This window comes from Vanessa cardui, chromosome 29 (assembly GCF_905220365.1).
Source record: "Vanessa cardui chromosome 29, ilVanCard2.1, whole genome shotgun sequence".
Classification (NCBI taxonomy): domain Eukaryota; kingdom Metazoa; phylum Arthropoda; class Insecta; order Lepidoptera; family Nymphalidae; genus Vanessa; species Vanessa cardui.
In genome coordinates this window covers 2699115-2716803 of record NC_061151.1, presented here as the reverse complement: position 1 = coordinate 2716803, position 17689 = coordinate 2699115, and the positions used below count along the sequence as shown (strand labels likewise).

The window sequence follows — 17689 nt, the reverse complement described above, 5'->3', positions numbered from 1 at the left end:
CGGGATCTTAATACTAAAAATACATTTGACTCGTGGACGTTATTCTCGTGTTCTACTGTAACGTTCGAAATTCGAACTGAAATTAAACAGATTATACATTAATATACATCGCGTAACATTCTGTATACCTCCTCTCCCTTTTAGAAGAAGTCCTTAGCCCAGCAGTGGGTTTTTATCAGGCTGTTGTTATTGTCTGTGACACATTCATTAGCCGAAACATTACACATTTAGGTAAAATAATCATATCACTGGCAACACTGAGGATTCCTTCTCAACTTGACAATATCACTCGTAGTTCTTAATTTAGGTCATAAGTGGTAACATACACACATACATTATGTATCATGATCCTTTTGAATTATTTATGTATAATCACTTTTAATTTCAGCTCAATTCTGTAAAACTCACGCCATTGATGTATTCTTTTTATAATTATATTTCACAAATAAATTTGCTTAATGACACCTTGAGGTTTAAGAAATAAGGTTCAATATTGAAAATAAAAATTCTCAAGGTCAAACCGGCGACAAATTGCAATGATTACGTAGAATTTGATAAAGAAAAATACTATATTGACTTCAGACAGATATTCGTCGTTTTGTCACATATTATTTAAAAACGACCTTTTTTTGCCGGATTCAAATATCTCTGCCAATAACGCGTTAAAGAAAGAAAAAATTAACATCATATATTTTGTTTGTTTTTTAATAAATAAAAAGATTAAAAAATGTTCAAACGAGGCATGATCACAAAGTCAAATTTAAAGTTTTTAAAACAAATCGGTCACTTTCTTATTAGTTCACTGTTATTAACATCAAAATTTTATCATTTTCGTGACATCCCAAACATACACCAAGACTGGAATGTACATTCAAAAAGAAAATAAATGCTACTCGACTGGTTCAATAAATTGAGGTTTATGGGAGAGTAACCATCACAAGTTAATTATTCCACAATTAGTAATAAATACAATATTATATGTATTATTTTGAGTAATACTGAATTTATTGATTACAATATTAATTATGAAGTATTAATTTCGCATAATTACGCGATAAAACAACATATGATATTTTATATAAACTTGGGTCTTTGAATATGAAAAAAAAACAAATAATTCTCCCTCAAATAAAAAAAAAGAAATATTAATCAAAGCCATAATCTTACATTTTAAATTCCAAAAACATCACATTATAACAGATTAAAAAAAAAAAACGAGTTAGTTACGAGACGGTTTCTCAATTTACAATTAAAAAAAAAAAGCCTATACACAAGAACATTATTATCGAAACTGGCAACACTGCACTTAAACATCAAATTCTCATGACATTCCATCATTAAGAATTAATAACACATATCGTCCATGATTATTAACCGACAAAATCTGAATGCTAGTTAACAGTTTAATTTCCAAAACACACATAATAGTATTAAACGCTTCGCATATTGCATTTCGAATATGCACGGTTCTCACATAACTAACACAAGCGGTCACTTATATCACTAGCTGTCTTGATCCCGGGGCGTGGGGGGCAGGCTCTGGGGGCTCTGAGAGAACTGATTGACCATCTTACTCTGCATCATATTCAGTAGGATATCGGAGTACTGCTCGATCAGAGACATCGCCGGGTTACCGGCTGCTGTCGATTCTGAAACATAAATTATTTTATAGTACGACACAACTAAGATGTAGCGTCGGCAAAGTTCGTAAAACCGATTACATCCGAATTCAGTACGCTATCTTAAATTATCCATATTTATTTCTTACGTGAATATGATCTTTACACAAACGTAAAAACTTGTAATATCATATGACCTAATATATTCACGTCGCATGGTTGAAATGACGCGAGAATCTATAGCGACGAATAGCGTCGTATGGCGCGATAGGGAGCTGTTTTTATTGGTTGTGTGAATCGACAGTATTCGGTTTCATTGCATTTTCCGATGCTACATCTAAGTTGTGCCGTACTATACGTGTAAACTTTAATTTCGAAGCCCTATTAAATACTACCAACATTAAGTATTCGCCGATAAGACTCTGGTCATAAATGAGATGCATATTTGCATTATTGCAAATATGCATCTCATATATTTGACGACCTCCATGGTCGAGTGGTGTGTACACCGGTTTTCATGGGTACGCCACTCTGAGGTCCCGGGTTCGATTCCCGGCCGAGTCGATGTAGATTACCATTAGTTTTCTATGTTGTCTTGGGTCTGGGTGTTTGTGGTACCGTCGCTACTTCTGATTTTCCATAACACAAGTGCTTCAGCTACTTACATTGGGATCAGAGTAATGTATGTGATGTTGTCTCATATATATATTAAATAAAACTTAGATGTAGCGTAGGCAAAATTTTGTAAAACCGATCACATCCGAATTAAGTACGCTATCCCAAATTAATCAATATTTATTTCTTATGTGAATGTGATCTTTACACAAACGTATTAACTTGTAATATCGTATGACCTAATATATTCGTCAATTTGATACTTAATTTCGGCGTGGTTGAACTGACGCGAGAATCTATAGCGACGAATAGCGTCGAATGGCGCGATAGGGAGCTGTTTTTGTTGGTTGTGTGAATCGGCAGTAATCGGTTTCATTGCATTTTCCGATGCTACATCTAAGTTGTGTCGTACTATACATGTAAACTTTTATTTCAAGGCCCTATTAAATACTACCAACATTAAGTATTCGCCGATAAGACTGTGTTCATAAATGCGATGTATTAATTGCTTTACAATGCGTGGTGGAATATGTTCCAAACCTTCTCCTCAAAGAGAGAGGAAGCCTTTAGCCCAGCAGTGGGAATTTACAGGCTGTTGTTGTTGTTGAAGTGTTTGATAAGGTAAACCATTTCGTACCTTTGGCCACGAGATGGTCGAGCCTCTGTCGGGCAGAGTCGACGGCGAGCGCGCAGTCGCCCTCTGAACCGTTCTGCACGGTCACTGCACTCCGGAGGACTTTTTGTGTCTCGAGGATCGCTGCTTCTAGACCTAGAATTCAAGAATATTGTAAGTCAATATTAATTCATAATCCCTTCTCCATTTAAATGGGTATCTACCATCTACGTGTAGGAATAAGTCAATATCTATTCTGAAATGGGTGGAGACCTTAGCCCAATAAGCTGCCAATGCCACTTATGAAGCTAATCTTTTCTATCCATATGGGTAGCTACCGGTGTAGGAATAACTCCATATCTATTCTGAAATGGGGGGAAGCCTTAGGCCATTAAAGCTGCCATTGTTACTTATGTAGCTAAGCCACTGTTAGAATGGACATGAAATTATGTCAAGACAGGACTCAGTCCAATTTTAAGGAAATTTAATGTTCACTTTGAATTTCCCTAAAATTCTAAATGTTTATTTAAAATGTAAATAATTAACTCAACTAAAATGTTTGCTATAGTCTCCTCACATTATCACATATGCATCATAATAGCATCCCGGCCCAGCATCAAAGTTTGCCCCCCCATTGGGCACCACCTACATACTTATATGCTGCACTCATATAAAAGATGAGTGAACCAGTGTAAGAAAAGGCACTAGGGACTTAACACCTTAGTTCCCAAGGTTGATAGCACATTAGCAATGTAAGGTACTGATAATATTGACGACCTCCGTGGTGGACTAGTGTATACACCGGTTTTATACTCCGAGGGTTCGATTCCCGGCCAAATCGATGTAGAAAAAAATCCTTAGTTTTCTATGTTGTCTTGGATTTGGGCATTTGTAGGACCGTCACTACTTCTCATTTCCATAACACAAGTGCTATAGCTACTTACATTGCGATAAGAGCAATGTATGTGATGTTGTCCAATATTTTATTATTTGTTTCTCAACTGACCAATGTTATTAGTAGTGATCACTTGCCATCAGCTCACTAAGTATGGTAGTGACCACTTACATTCAGCTCACAAAGTGTATTAATGGTAGTGACCACTTTTGTCCAGCTCACAAAGTGTATTAAACTTCCTGAAAATAAGACTTGAAGGTATGGGTATAATGTGTTACCTAAGTATGGTAGTGACCACTTATGTCCGGCTCACAAAGTGGATTAAACTTTCTGGAAATAAGACTAGAAGGTATTGGTATCATGTTCACTAAGTATGGTAGTGACCACTTTTGTCCGGCTCACAAAGTGGATTAAACTTCCTAAAAATGGTGCAAATTCAAGGTATGGTATGGTATGAGATATGTTACCGCTTATAACTAAGTATGGTAGTGATTAAACTTCCTGAAAATAAGACCTCAGGGTATGGTATGGTATGAGATGTGTTACCGCTTATAACTAAGTATGGTAGTGATTAAACTTCCTGAAAATGAGACCTCAAGGTATGGTATGGTATGAGATGTGTTACCGCTTATATCAGCAGCGCAGTCCGGCTCGCGCTGCAGCGACCGATACAGCTGCACAACTTTGCTGGCCGTCCTCGTAAGCTGTTCCGTCAGCGCCGAGCACAGCTGGGACGAGGATACTGTTGGACAAACATGTAAGCCTATAAAGTATTTTAACTATAAAAAAAAGTAAAGTAACAGCCTGTAAATTCCCACTGCTGGGCTAAAGGCCTCCTCTCCCTTTAAGGAGAAGGTTTGGAACATATTCCACCACGCTGTTCCAATGCGGGTTGGTGGAATACACATGTGGCAGAATTTGTATGAAATTTGTCACATGCAGGTTTCCTCACGATGTTTTCCTTCACCGTTGAGCACGAGATGAATTATAAAGACAAATTAAGCACATGAATCAGCGTTGCTTGCCTGGGTTTGAACCCGCAATCATCGGTTAAGATGCACGCGTTCTAACCACTGGGCCATCTCTGCTCTTATTTTAACTATAATATTTATAAATAATCATTAAATGTTATATAACTTCTAGCTGTTGAGCTATATTCAGTCACAGAATTATATGAATGTAATGAATACTTTTTGGTTTGACATTTTTATAAATAAAAGTAGAAATAGAATATTATTACATTTGACATGGGAATTGTTAATCTGCCTTTAAATACGGAAGATAATGGATGATTGTAAAGAAAACTGTAAAAATAAATATTGTAAACCATATTAAATATTGTTAATTATTTGATGTTCCTGTTTATCTGAAGCTGGGTTTACAAACACGTGTCATTGGTTATCTAGCAATGGTAACATTATGTGTCAATTTGTTTGAAACGCATGTAACAATAACATAGTATCATTTAATATTGTTAATGGAGTTCCATCCATTTTCCTTAGTTATGTGACATTCGAAATATGAACAAAATTACATAAGAATCGTTGGAAAAGAGTAACTAATTTGGGGCCATCTTTATTTAAAAAAAAAGATGCCCCAAATTTGTTAAGATATCACTAATATGTATTACAAATAATCTCCACTAGATTCAGGGTTTCTGGAAGAGATCTATTGTTAGATAACTTATCCCTTTGTACACATTTTTCATTTATATAATTTTCTGTATACTCTGTTGGTACATAAATAAATAAATAATATTCCTATTATCCCAGGCTTTTTAATTTATCAATTGTGTTAGGACTGATAAATGCCGTCTTTTTCGGCTATTTGTCGGTTCTTTCCGGTAGAATCTACATTCCGAAGTGTCAATTCTATATATTTGTAACACTATCAAGACTAAGTCTATTAATGTAATCGTAACGAAATTCACACAGAGGGCCTGGAGCCTGGAGACAGACATGTACAGCGAAATATATAGCATACAGTTATATCAAAAAAATCAAAATCAAAATATACTTTATTCAAGTGGGCTTTTTCAAGCACTTTTGAATCGTCATACAACAATTAAGTGAAGCTACCACCGGTTCGGAAAGTAGATTCTACCGAGAAGAACCGGCAAGAAACTCAATAGTTACTCTTTTTCAACATTTAAAAAAAAAGTACAGTCATGTTAGTTAATACAATTATTTAAATTAATATATCCTACTTGGAAGTCAACAGGTATTAATTGCACGCTTTTTTATCATCTACAAAATCTTGTATCGAGTAATACGCCTTTTTTACCAATGTATTTTTATAAACGATATAAATTTACGAGACGGCAAAGTTAAAAATGTCTGCGGAATTTTACTATAGAAACGGATACCTTGCCCCAAGAAGGACTTATTGACATATACATACAGTTGGTATCCCCTGGCGACTCCTTCGGGCGCGGCCTGGAGTTGGAAGTCAGACGGGCCGTCACCTCGCGCGCCTTCGCCGATATGTCGCGCTCGCTTCCGCTGCGACCTGACACAACACCACCATTACCACTAACTATCTTTTACTTACCTACAATTAACTTTAATCCTCTGGTGTCAGTAATCGTGACGTTGGGATGGTACCACCATAGTTATGAAGGTAAATTTCTATGATAGGGGTTACGAATTCAGGACCTTGAGGGAGTCCCATAATTGGGTTTGGGGGGGGGGCATAGTTATGAAGGTAAATAAGCCTTACGAATTGACCTTGAGGAAGACCCATAATGGGGGGGGGGGATTATTTACCGAACTCACCGATGCGTCGCGGCGCTCGGTCGACGGAGGCGGCGCGAGGTCGCTGCGTGTCCTCTGCCTCGGAGCTCGACTCGGAGCGAGCTGAAACAGCCTCTATTCTGTGCGTGTTAAGGACTACTGACGCGTGCGCTACGCGTGCGGTTAGTTCGACTGTCACTGATTCCTTCGCGAGGGACTCGTTTGGACATCCCGGCCAAGTCGGTTTGATATCACCAACGTAACATAAAATTGGAAGAATTTATGTGTAATTAAAGTGAACATTTTTATTCGTTTCTTCCATGTCATACACAATTTTTTTTCGATCAACCATAAAATTGTCTATGACATAAATAGTCAGTCAATAGTTTAGTACATGAAACGTAATCGTGGAAAATTTTCAAGTAATTACAATACAAAACTAAATGTAAAGTAAAGTAAAAGAAGTAAAGTAAAGTAACAGCCTGTACATTTCCCACTGCTGAGATAAGGCCTCCTCTTCCATTAGGAGAGGGTTTGGAACATATTCCAAACATAAAACTAAATGAAAACATGCTTTTTTTTTAAGCACGTAAAAATATCAAAGTTCAAAATCATTATCGGTAAAAAAAATTTAACAGCCTGTCCGACTACAGCATATAGAGCTCCACTGCTTTTGACAGGAACGCCAGAAGCATATTCCAGCTTCTCCAAGACAGATGGAAAATCAATCAATCAGGTATCAGTAACATCGTGTAAATTAATACGAGTTATGGCAAGCCATCTAAATATTAGAACTGTTTAAGTTTAATTTAATTATACATCTATTTAATTAAGAAATATTTATTAATGAATGGATGTGCAGATTATATAACTGTCTAGACTTTGGCAAATGGCTGTATCGATTGGCATAGTCAGTTTGAAATGGTTACACAAATAGCAAATATTGTGGCAAATTTGAAATACAAGATGGCACTTTCTAAATAGATGATAGTAACTTGACTCAGGATGTGAATCATCCCTGATAATTACTACATTTCCTTGCTAGTAAACATCGGAATCGAGTCCATTAATTATACCTAAAAGGCAAAGCTTCAAAGGCCCTACGAATGTATTTTGTATATGCATATTTAGGTATAATTAACTTTTGAATAAATCTGAACATATGTATAATAATCCTGCAGGGTTTCGTATCAAATAGTTACGAAATTGTCCGTATTGCTTTGCGCTAGCCAAGTGACCCTTGTCGATGCCCACACTGGGACTGATTCTTAGACAAAAAGTTCTCACGAGACTTCATATTATGTGTATAATTTTACAATATTTTTATCGATCCATCTTTTGGTATCGAATCAGACTGAAAAATGACAAGTGACGACCACCACTTTGCATCAAATGCCATCTTGTAAATCAAGTATAGTTAGGTGGTTACAAGCCAGATAGGTTGGCATAAAGCCATAACACCAAAAAAAATCATAGATTAGAAATAATTACCATATCAAAACTTCAGTTTATGCCTATCGCAAACGCAAAGAACGGAAAATGCCGTTTCAAAAATGCCCAATACTGACTGGACCAATAGATTCAACGACCATTCGATCTTCTGCCAAAGCCAAAATATTCCCCCTCTATCATGTTAGAGTACTGTGTGTGCATTAATACCTGCGCCATAATTGTTCGCGAGGCCTCGACGCCTCGCTGTGTTAGCGGCTGCCTTGTTGGCCGACGATATGGTCGGTCGCATCAGCCCTTGGTTACGGTTGTTTTGTTGGCGGGGGGGCTGAGGATCTGACTCGGAGTCGCTCTGTGGACGTTTTGATTGACGTATAAAATTTGGTCCAGAAATAACTTTACAGGATTTCCTTCACATAACGATTGTTATACCAAAATCATGTCAAACTCATAGACCTAAGAATTTCATTTAAAATAAAATGTATCGTGGGATACAATTATATTGCTTTCCTTATCCATATATTATGTATTTAGACACAGTGAAATAATCCATCGTTTGAGAATAATACAAAGACTAGAAATGAAAATTTTGAATAATTACCAAGTCCAAAAAAATGGCCAAACAGACATGACGAATCTGTAAGTTTTTTTACCGATTGGCTTCGGAACCCTAAGAATACCTTTCAATAATGTTATCTTAAGCCGTATACCGAGAGGATAAGCTAGCATGGAAAACGCTTTGTCCTTACGTCAAGAGTAGCCAGTTTTACTTGGAACCACGTAAAAGAACTTCCTTCAAAGAAAGCGATAACTCTCTTCAGTCCGACCCTAGGAACAAAGGACCCCATTATCTGCCTTACGGTGGAAGTAAGGCATGTTCCCACACAGCTGATACCCATACCTGGTTGTTCAGCACTCCAACACTCGAGCTCCTCGTCATGTTGGACTTGTTGCCGTAGCGCGGCGCCGGCCGGACGAACCCGCTCGGCGACTTGTTCGTATTCGCGTTCGATTGCTGCGCCGGTTTTGATGCGGCTGTTGGGTTTTATCATTCAAAATTGATCCTTTAATTTCGTCGCTACTACGTTCAAATAATGCTTTCATATAATTCACATGTATATGAGCGAAGAAAACATTACATAAGTGCATTACACCTTAATAACAATACATATGCAAAATTTGATGAAATTTGGGACAGGGATGGTTTGGTCTGAGTGAAAGACCTACCTACCTTTTTTTAGTCGCTTCTTGAGGAAAATAGGGGATTTGTATAATATTATAATAAAATTTTAGCTTCATAATTAAATAAAACTTTTCTAGCGTGTTAAAACGCAGTATCAACAACATCTATATTTAATTTAAATAATATGAATACTTACCTAGACACCAGATCTTAATCTATAACATTTAATTAACAAAAAATAGCGACATGAAATGACTTGTTTTACATATTTACATTAAACCTTCCGAGTTACATGATTAATGAATATAAAAAGCTCTAATTAATTAATAACTAATTACTAGACATGCGAGTATTAATTATAATAATTACAGTAATTATAATTAATTAACTACAGAATAATATACATTTCTAGTTGGTTTAAAGCTGTGTTAGTATATCTATACAGTCCTCAATCAATTAATTAGTAAGTAATTAATAACAGTTTTAGTAGTCCTAATAATACGTTACTTAAAAAAGGCCCTGGAATCCTAAAGAGGGCCACCCTTAAGGGGCTAGTTAATTATTTAAATTCAGTTTACTCCCGGCCACCGCTTAGTATCATATCGCTAGCTGATATAATCATTTGACATAAGGGATGTTCATATACAGAGTTATTGGTAATTTGACATATATACGTTAAGAGGTGATAGGGGTGACTATTTGCAATAATTTTAACACCCATATGATGAAAAAAATAGATTTTTTTTGATATTTTTTTCTAAATAAATTTTTGAAGTTGCATTGCATTTTTGACAAAATTTGACAACTCGAAAATGTTTCACTTTTCGATCATGCATATGGGGGTTAATTTATTGCATATGTCACCCCTATCACCTCTTAACGGATATACGTCGAATTACCAATAACCCTGTATATACATACCTACAGCGCCACCAACTTTTAAAGCTACGAATATAGAAAGAGACAAGAGATCGAACGAAAGAGATAGGTATTTAGCGAAATGGTTGATCTATTCTTATAACTTTTATTTTCTCAGTGTTCACTAAAGTATATTACTATGAACACAATAGAACATTTGTTTTACAATATATACCTATATAATGGTGGAATAATACACAAAAATTTGTACTATCGTGTCGATAAGTGCTAGTGTCAAAACAAATGCATTTATATATATTTAGTTTCACAATAAATGGTATAGGTTGGCGGACGGTATGAGCCACCTGATGGGAAGGGGTCACCATCACCCATAGACAATGACGCTTTAAGAAATATTAACTATTCCTTACATCGTCAATGTGTCACCAACCTTGGGAACTAAGTTGCTATGTCTCTTGTACCTGTAGTTACACTGGCTCGCTCACCCTTCAAACCGGAACACAACAATACTGAGTACTGTTATTTGGCGGTAGAATAACTGACGAGTGGGTGGTACCTACCCAGACGGGCTTGCACAAAGCCCTACCACCAAGTTATATATTTTTTAAGTTAAATTAAATGGAATATGAAACACCACCACCACAAAGAAATAAAATCAAACAAATTCAACTATACAAAGTGTATACGTGCACGAATCAATTTACCATCTACTGAATGTCAAGCACCACTCGACCATCTACCACCACCGTGTGACCACCACTAAGCTACCAACCTTGTGGTGTTCTAGGCGCTGGCACGGGTTTGGCTGCGAGGTCCGACAGCGATATCGCACGTCTCATTCCCGTCTCTTCGGGCTCGGAAGGTGACAGATGGTTACGCGCTGTCACATCGATTCAATTTATAATCATGCAATGCTAACACAATTTGGTCAAACGTTCGATCAAACATTACAAACTTTGGCAAACGATTTTAATATTTAAAAAACGTGTATAAGTTATCTATTTCAATAGACACGGATATTGCCAACGTTTGACCCAATTTGGAACAAAAAAATTAAGCGAAATAACTTTTAAAAAACCGTGCATCGTCGCAAAAAAAACATCAACGAGATCATGCTGACATCGCAAATATAATAAAAGCATCGATTTGTGATATGTTGTGACGTCAAACGTCAAAAACATAGTTACATGTTTTACTCACAAGAAATCACAAATAACCTAAAAACATGAATAGGTATAGTACGACACAACTTAGACGTAGCATCGGTAAATTCAATAAAGTCGATTACTGACTATTCACACAACCAATAGAAAGCTCCCTATCGCGCCATTCGACGCTATAGGTCGCTATAGACTCTCGCGTCAGTTCAACCCGAGCAAGTGCTTGTAAATCGTGAGTCAAATTGACGAATATATTAGGTCATATGATATTACAAGTTTGCGTAAAGATCATATTCACATAAGAAATAATAATTGATAATTTGAGATAGCGTACTCAATTCGGATGTGATCGGTTTTACGAATTTTGCCGATGCTACATCTGAGTTGTATCGTACTATACAATAGGACATGTAAGACCAAAGAAAAATCTAGAAACGAAGCGCAAATAAAAGGGACCGCCACGACAAAGTTCATGCGAATCCAACCTGTTATTGGGTAAAATTTCGACGGTAGAACTGGAGCATGACCTATGGGCAGCTTCCGGACCAATCCCCTTACGGCATTCCCTGAATTCAAAACCGGTCGGATTCTCGCTGACGCAATGTACTGATTATCCATGTACAACCTCGGCGCTGGGACACGAATTATTCTTCTAAATGGTGTTTTTGGTCTATTGAAACCGTAGAAGCTCATCCGTTTGGGCGAATTGGTGCAACTGGAACTGGTGGTGGATGATTCGTAATTCTCACTATCCAAATGTACGTCTGTTTTCGGTATGACCATCTCGTTGTACACCCTTTGTGGGAGTGACTTAGGTGGCTTTATAATGTTTTGAAATGTGTTGTTCAGTTGAGTCTTCGGTTCAGGTAATTCTTCCATGTTCTCATTGCCAGCCTCGTTGGACACATCCACACCTTCCACTGTCAAGCCGATCTGATCTGTATCGAGTATGTCCGGAAGACTCAAATTACGTTTAATCTCTTTCTGATCGGAATTATCAGTGTCAGTATCTACTTCCTCTAGTGTCAAGGATGCAAAGTTAGGGACAGTGGTTTGTTTCGTAGCCAACTTTTCAAATTTTCTCGATAAAACTTTGACAACGCCTTTACCGTCGTTGATGTTAGCTTTCAAAGGTCTCATGCGCCATTCTTTAAGTATTTTCTCTTGCAATATTTTCCGTTCTTCCATTTCAACAAGTTTGTTAATAATTTCTAACTTTCGCTCAATGTATTTAAACTTTTTGACTTCATCACTCTCTTCTGGTGCTATGTTTTCTTTGGACTCAATGTTCTGACGGCTGTGACAAGGCATATCTAAATCATTTTTGGCGAATTTGAAATTCTTTTGATCTTTAAGCGACTTACTATAGTATTTACTTTCTTGTTCCGCGTAATAGTCTAGGGAATCCTTGGCAAAATCATGGCTATCTTCGATAACGTCTAAGGAGTCCATGCTTACGTGTTTCATCCTTTCGATTCTTTGCATCGCATACACCTCGAGACTGTCCAATTGGATTTCAGATCTGTTTTCATTAACATCTTTTTCTTTGACGAAAACATCAAACGTTTTCTCGGAATTATCCGGCGCTTCTTCCAAATTTGAATTTTTGTCTTCTTGTTTCTTGTTGGAAATGAAATTTTTATTATGCAAGCCGTCTAATTTAGCTTTGTACTGTGAGGATATGGACGAACTAAGAGCTGATTTATCTAAACCGGCTTTTAACCGATTGTTAAGCTTGATAGATGATGTTCGCTTAATAGGTTTCGGAGGTTTGTGGGGCACGAATTCCATTGTAATTTTAACGTTGTTATTCTTCTGTCCGGAATCCCTTTCAAGGCTTTTTGTTGCGTTGTTATATTTTGCAACATTTGCTTTCTCTTTATTGAGTTGATTTTTATTAATTTTACTTTGAGTATTTTTCCTTATTTGATCTTCGAATTTCTCTAGATTTTTCTTTACGTGAGAATTTCTTTTCTCCATTAGATTTTTCAAGGGATTCGGTTTAGACGCTGGTTCTAACACCACTTCGAAGCTACAGCTTTTTGATTTAACCATTGTGCTTTGATCACAACCTTCCATTTGACTTTTATACTTATGTTTCTCTGCAAATTTCGGTTGTAGGGATTTACTTGTATGTGCCATATAGTCTCCTTGATTTAACCTTGGAATTTCATCCATATTTTTCTTTTCTTTATTATACTGTTGTATGTTACTTCCATCAAAGTAATACGCGATATTTTTAGCTGGCGGTGGTTGTTTTGAGGCGGAGTCGTACAAACTTTTAGATCGTGTAACAGTTTTGTGCCCCGAAAATTCAGCTGCTGGAACTTCGAACCCATAAACCTTATGAATTGGAGGTTTCGGACTGACGACGAGTGGTACTTGGTCTTTATAATCCATCCTGGGACTAGAACCTTCAGCGAAATAGTTGTTGTACATATAGCCACTTAAATGAGGTACGTTATTTGGACTCGAGCCATAACTCTTCGACGAATTGTCGAATTCGTAACAACTCTGACTGTTGGGTACTCCTATGGGATTGTTTTTAGAACGTATAGTTTTAGTTCCTTCGAATAACATTTCTAAAGGAGCACTTTTCGTACACTCAGAGTCATCAGACAAAACGCTTTCCAATGAATTACAATTAGTCCTCGATAAATGATTATCATTATCGATAAACTCGTCTGACAAGACGGATTCTTGACTGCAGCTCGTTTTCATGTACTTCTTCTGATTCAAGAAGAAGCTGGCGCTGCTGTGTCGATGGTTCTCTAAATATCTCATATCCGGTTCGTTGATATTTTCGAATGAACAATTCTGCGAATCGTTTAAAATGTAACGACTATCCGTGAATTTAGCTTGTTGGAAGGCAACCTCATTGCCGTATTTTAAGAATATTTCGTTTGATACACTGGAACAGTTCGAGTGGTCACTCAGAACGGATTCGTTTGATCGAGTAACGCATCGTTTGGTCAGTACACTTTGACATCTATACATGGAGTAGTTGGGATTCATGTCTTCATCTATGATGTCATCTAATGGGATATTTGATGGCATATTTCGCGGCAATGTCGAGCTCTTTTGCGAGACACACAGCGGTTTTGCCGGGATCGTCGGTTTGTCATACGTTCCACCGTATATTTCATAGTTCGAAACTGCTCTACGTGGCATGCCACTCGTTTTATTGTGCTTCTTGCATATTTTCTTAGAATAAAGCTTATTCTTGCAACTAACGTCCTGACTCAAACTACAATCTTCCAACGAATCAGATGAAAAGTTACCATCGTCTCTCTCCTCTATTTCTTTAGTCGGTTGCAGATCTAAGTCATTTTGGGCATTCGGTTCAAATTCATCCAAATCTCCGTACTTTTTTGTTATCTCAGCAATCATTTTCTCCGTATCGCTCTTGATAGTATCAACAATGTTCCTACTATCTTTGATCTTACTTTCTAAGCCAACAAAGAAGCTGAGCGAGTTTCTTTTTCTGGTATCGACTGGGTTTTCTCTTGGTTTATCAGTCATCTGGTTGTTCTGGTTTTGAGCGACTTTGTCTGCCCATTTGCACTCCTCGGATACAGGAGAAACGGGACATGATTTATAATTCTTGAATATACTCCTCGCATTGGGCTTAGGCGTTTTCGGTTGCGGTTTCTCATTGAGATTTAAATGGAAATTACGAGGAGGTAACTTGGGTGGTTCTTTATTCGTGTCACACGCGGTCGGAAACAGGCGATTAAAAACTTTCGACACGGGTTTTTTAGTCATATCTACTGTGAATGACATATTTGATTTTTGGGGTATATTTTCCTTGAACACAACCGGTTTCGCTGTCGATGGTAAATTTATATTTCTCTTTGGATTCTGTCCAGATTCTAAGTTAACCCGAGGAGGTATGTACGGAGGTATATTGTCGAAGTATTCCGGTATCATTTTATGGTTTAAATTCGCGGGAATGGCGTAAGGGTTTTTGTTACGATAATCCAAATTAACATTTTGATAGTTGAGACTGTCAAAATAGTTTGTCGACATGCTCTCTAGATTTTCTTCGGGACATATGGGGGGGTTAGAAAATCCTGGTCAGCGTTAGGGGAGGAACGACATTTGTTAGTAAGAAATACACATTATCCTAAACATATAATACGTATGTTTGATCGTCTAGCGACTTATATTTTTGTATGTGACATATTATATAATATTTATATCTTTAACAGATAACTTCTTTCATAATTTTATCAATTGTGCAACAATCAATTCTTTTATTAAATCAGACATATATAACTCAAAACATATTTATTAATCAATAGTATATAATATATAACGTCGAAACACATTAAATACATAAAGTTCAAATGTGTACGAAATCATTCAAAATTCAATTTTATTTTGTCGTGTTAGTAAACTTATAACAATAAAACTACCCCAAGTGCTTTAAAATCGTAAACTTGGAGAAACTCTTAGCGTGTCTAGCAGGTGATTTACGGTATATACTTTAAATGAGTATGTTTTTAAACTTCGTTAATTCAATTAATGAGAATTTTAATTGTGATACAATAGGCTATTTGACTGGTTTTCAAAATCCATTTTATATTATTTAGTAGAGGTTAAGGAACGCAGTAAAAGTTGAATTTTTTAAATCTAGTACATATTTGCCGAATAATATCATATTAAAAATTCCATATTTAAATGCGCGCGAAAACGCTACTTGGACAATATGGCGCTGCAATGGGGTCGGTGACGTCACTTTGCTGTATTTTAATCTGCGGTACATATAGTAGAAAAACAAGATTTACAAAAAAGTGACTTCATCATAAGCCCGGCCAGTCAGGAGCGTTTTGTGTCACGTGACAAAAGTTTGAAAAAATGCATTTTTATTTATTGATTTTTGAATAAATTAAGTATTATTTTCAAGTTTCGTTAGTAAAAACCATTCTTAAACTCATAATATACACTGATTACAATAATTCACAATTTATTGTTCGCATTGTCAAATAGCCTATTAAAAATCTTGTACAAAGTGTGTTTAAAATTGATCAGTGATTTAATATCTTATGTGCTCACCATATGGTCTAGAATTGCTCGGCACGGCCATAGACACAGGTCTATTTCGTCGGGAGCCATCCTTCTCCGGGATGTAGGACAGGTCGGTCGTCGACTGACTCGATTTCAAATTCGACCGGAACGCCACCTGGAGGCGTTTCAATTGGAATTTGAATCTATTAATTCACCTCCAATTTTTAACATGTTTTTACAAATACATAGTTTAAGCTACACTAAGCGAAGTGCGACGTGAGTTAAGATGGCTTAGTGGTTAGAACGCGTGCATCTCAACCAATGATTGCGGATTCAAACCCAGGCAAGCACCTCTGATTCATGTGCTTAATTTGTCTTTATAACTCATCTCGTGCTCAGCGATGAAGGAAAACATCAACAAATTTCATATAAATTCTGCCACATGTGTATTCCACCAATCCGCTTTGGAACAGCGTGGTGGAATATGTTCAAAACCTTCTCCTCAAAGGGAGAGGAGGCCTTTAGCCCAGCAGTGGGAATTTACAGGCTGTTGTTGTAAGCGAAGTGCCCGAATAGTTAACATTGGTTTTAGTACTCAGACAGCAGACTCCACTCATTTATTTAGTTTTAAAATAGAAAGGCAAATGGCCCACCATATAGTATCTCGACGGTCTATGAAACATCAACCATTCCTTATATAACGGCCACTGACGACTGGCTCTATCCCTTACAACAAAGTAAACAGCGCCAAGTGCCGGCAGGTGGCGGTGCGTCTTTCGACAAGGGGGGGGGGGGGGGGCGTGTGAAAGGGGGGGGGTGTACTCACGCTCTCGAGCTGTCTGCGCGTCTCGCGGATGCGTCGCTGCAGTTCGTCCCGGCGCCGAGCCGCTTCGGCGTCCCGCGGCGCCGGCGCGCGCGACAGGTGCTGCGACGATAGCGACTTCGTGCCTGCGCACGCGCACACACACCGTCAACACGTCAAATCACATCAAAACGTACTTAATTCGAGTAGCCATTCCAAACACTTTCGAATCGTCATTAGAAAACTATATTAAGACTTCGTGCCTGCGCACGCGCACACACGCCGTCAACACATCAAATCACATCAAAACATACTTAATTCAAGTAGGCTTTTACAGGTACTTTTGAATCGTCATTAGAAAACTATATTAAGTGAAGCTACCACCAGCAGATTCTATCACGAAGAACCGGCAAGAATCTCAGTAACTACTCATTTTTCTGTTAGTTAATTACAATTATATTTGCATGTAATATATCCTGCCTGGAAGTTAACGAGTAACTAACACAAGGGCAGCCATGCCCCAGATCGACCCACGTGCGAGGGACGGGCGCCTGGCGTCGAATCTCCATAGGATTGATCATCCGGTATTAGAGGAGGGCAACTTATAACTATGTTACTAATAACCATTTTAAAAAAGTTACCTAGACAAATGGTAAAGACATTTTTATATAAGATTTTAAATTAACATGGTTATTTTTATTATTAAAGTGATTCATTCCGGGATATTTACCA

The 17689-nt window shown here is 37.3% G+C and overlaps 1 protein-coding gene across 1 annotated transcript in view; it reads right to left on the bottom strand.

The window, feature by feature from the left end:
• Positions 1 to 367: 367 nt before the first annotated feature.
• Positions 368 to 17689, bottom strand: part of LOC124541828 (mitogen-activated protein kinase-binding protein 1) — a 153344-nt gene continuing 136022 nt past the window's right edge. The window contains exons 27-36 of the mRNA XM_047119737.1: positions 16982 to 17095; positions 16204 to 16330; positions 10758 to 10865; positions 8825 to 8958; positions 8134 to 8275; positions 6517 to 6609; positions 6143 to 6250; positions 4368 to 4484; positions 2872 to 3003; positions 368 to 1649 (exon numbers count right to left, since the gene is read on the bottom strand). Coding sequence (XP_046975693.1) covers positions 1504 to 1649; positions 2872 to 3003; positions 4368 to 4484; positions 6143 to 6250; positions 6517 to 6609; positions 8134 to 8275; positions 8825 to 8958; positions 10758 to 10865; positions 16204 to 16330; positions 16982 to 17095 — 1221 coding nt within the window. The 3' untranslated portion in view covers positions 368 to 1503. The remainder of the gene's footprint in view (positions 1650 to 2871; positions 3004 to 4367; positions 4485 to 6142; positions 6251 to 6516; positions 6610 to 8133; positions 8276 to 8824; positions 8959 to 10757; positions 10866 to 16203; positions 16331 to 16981; positions 17096 to 17689) is intronic.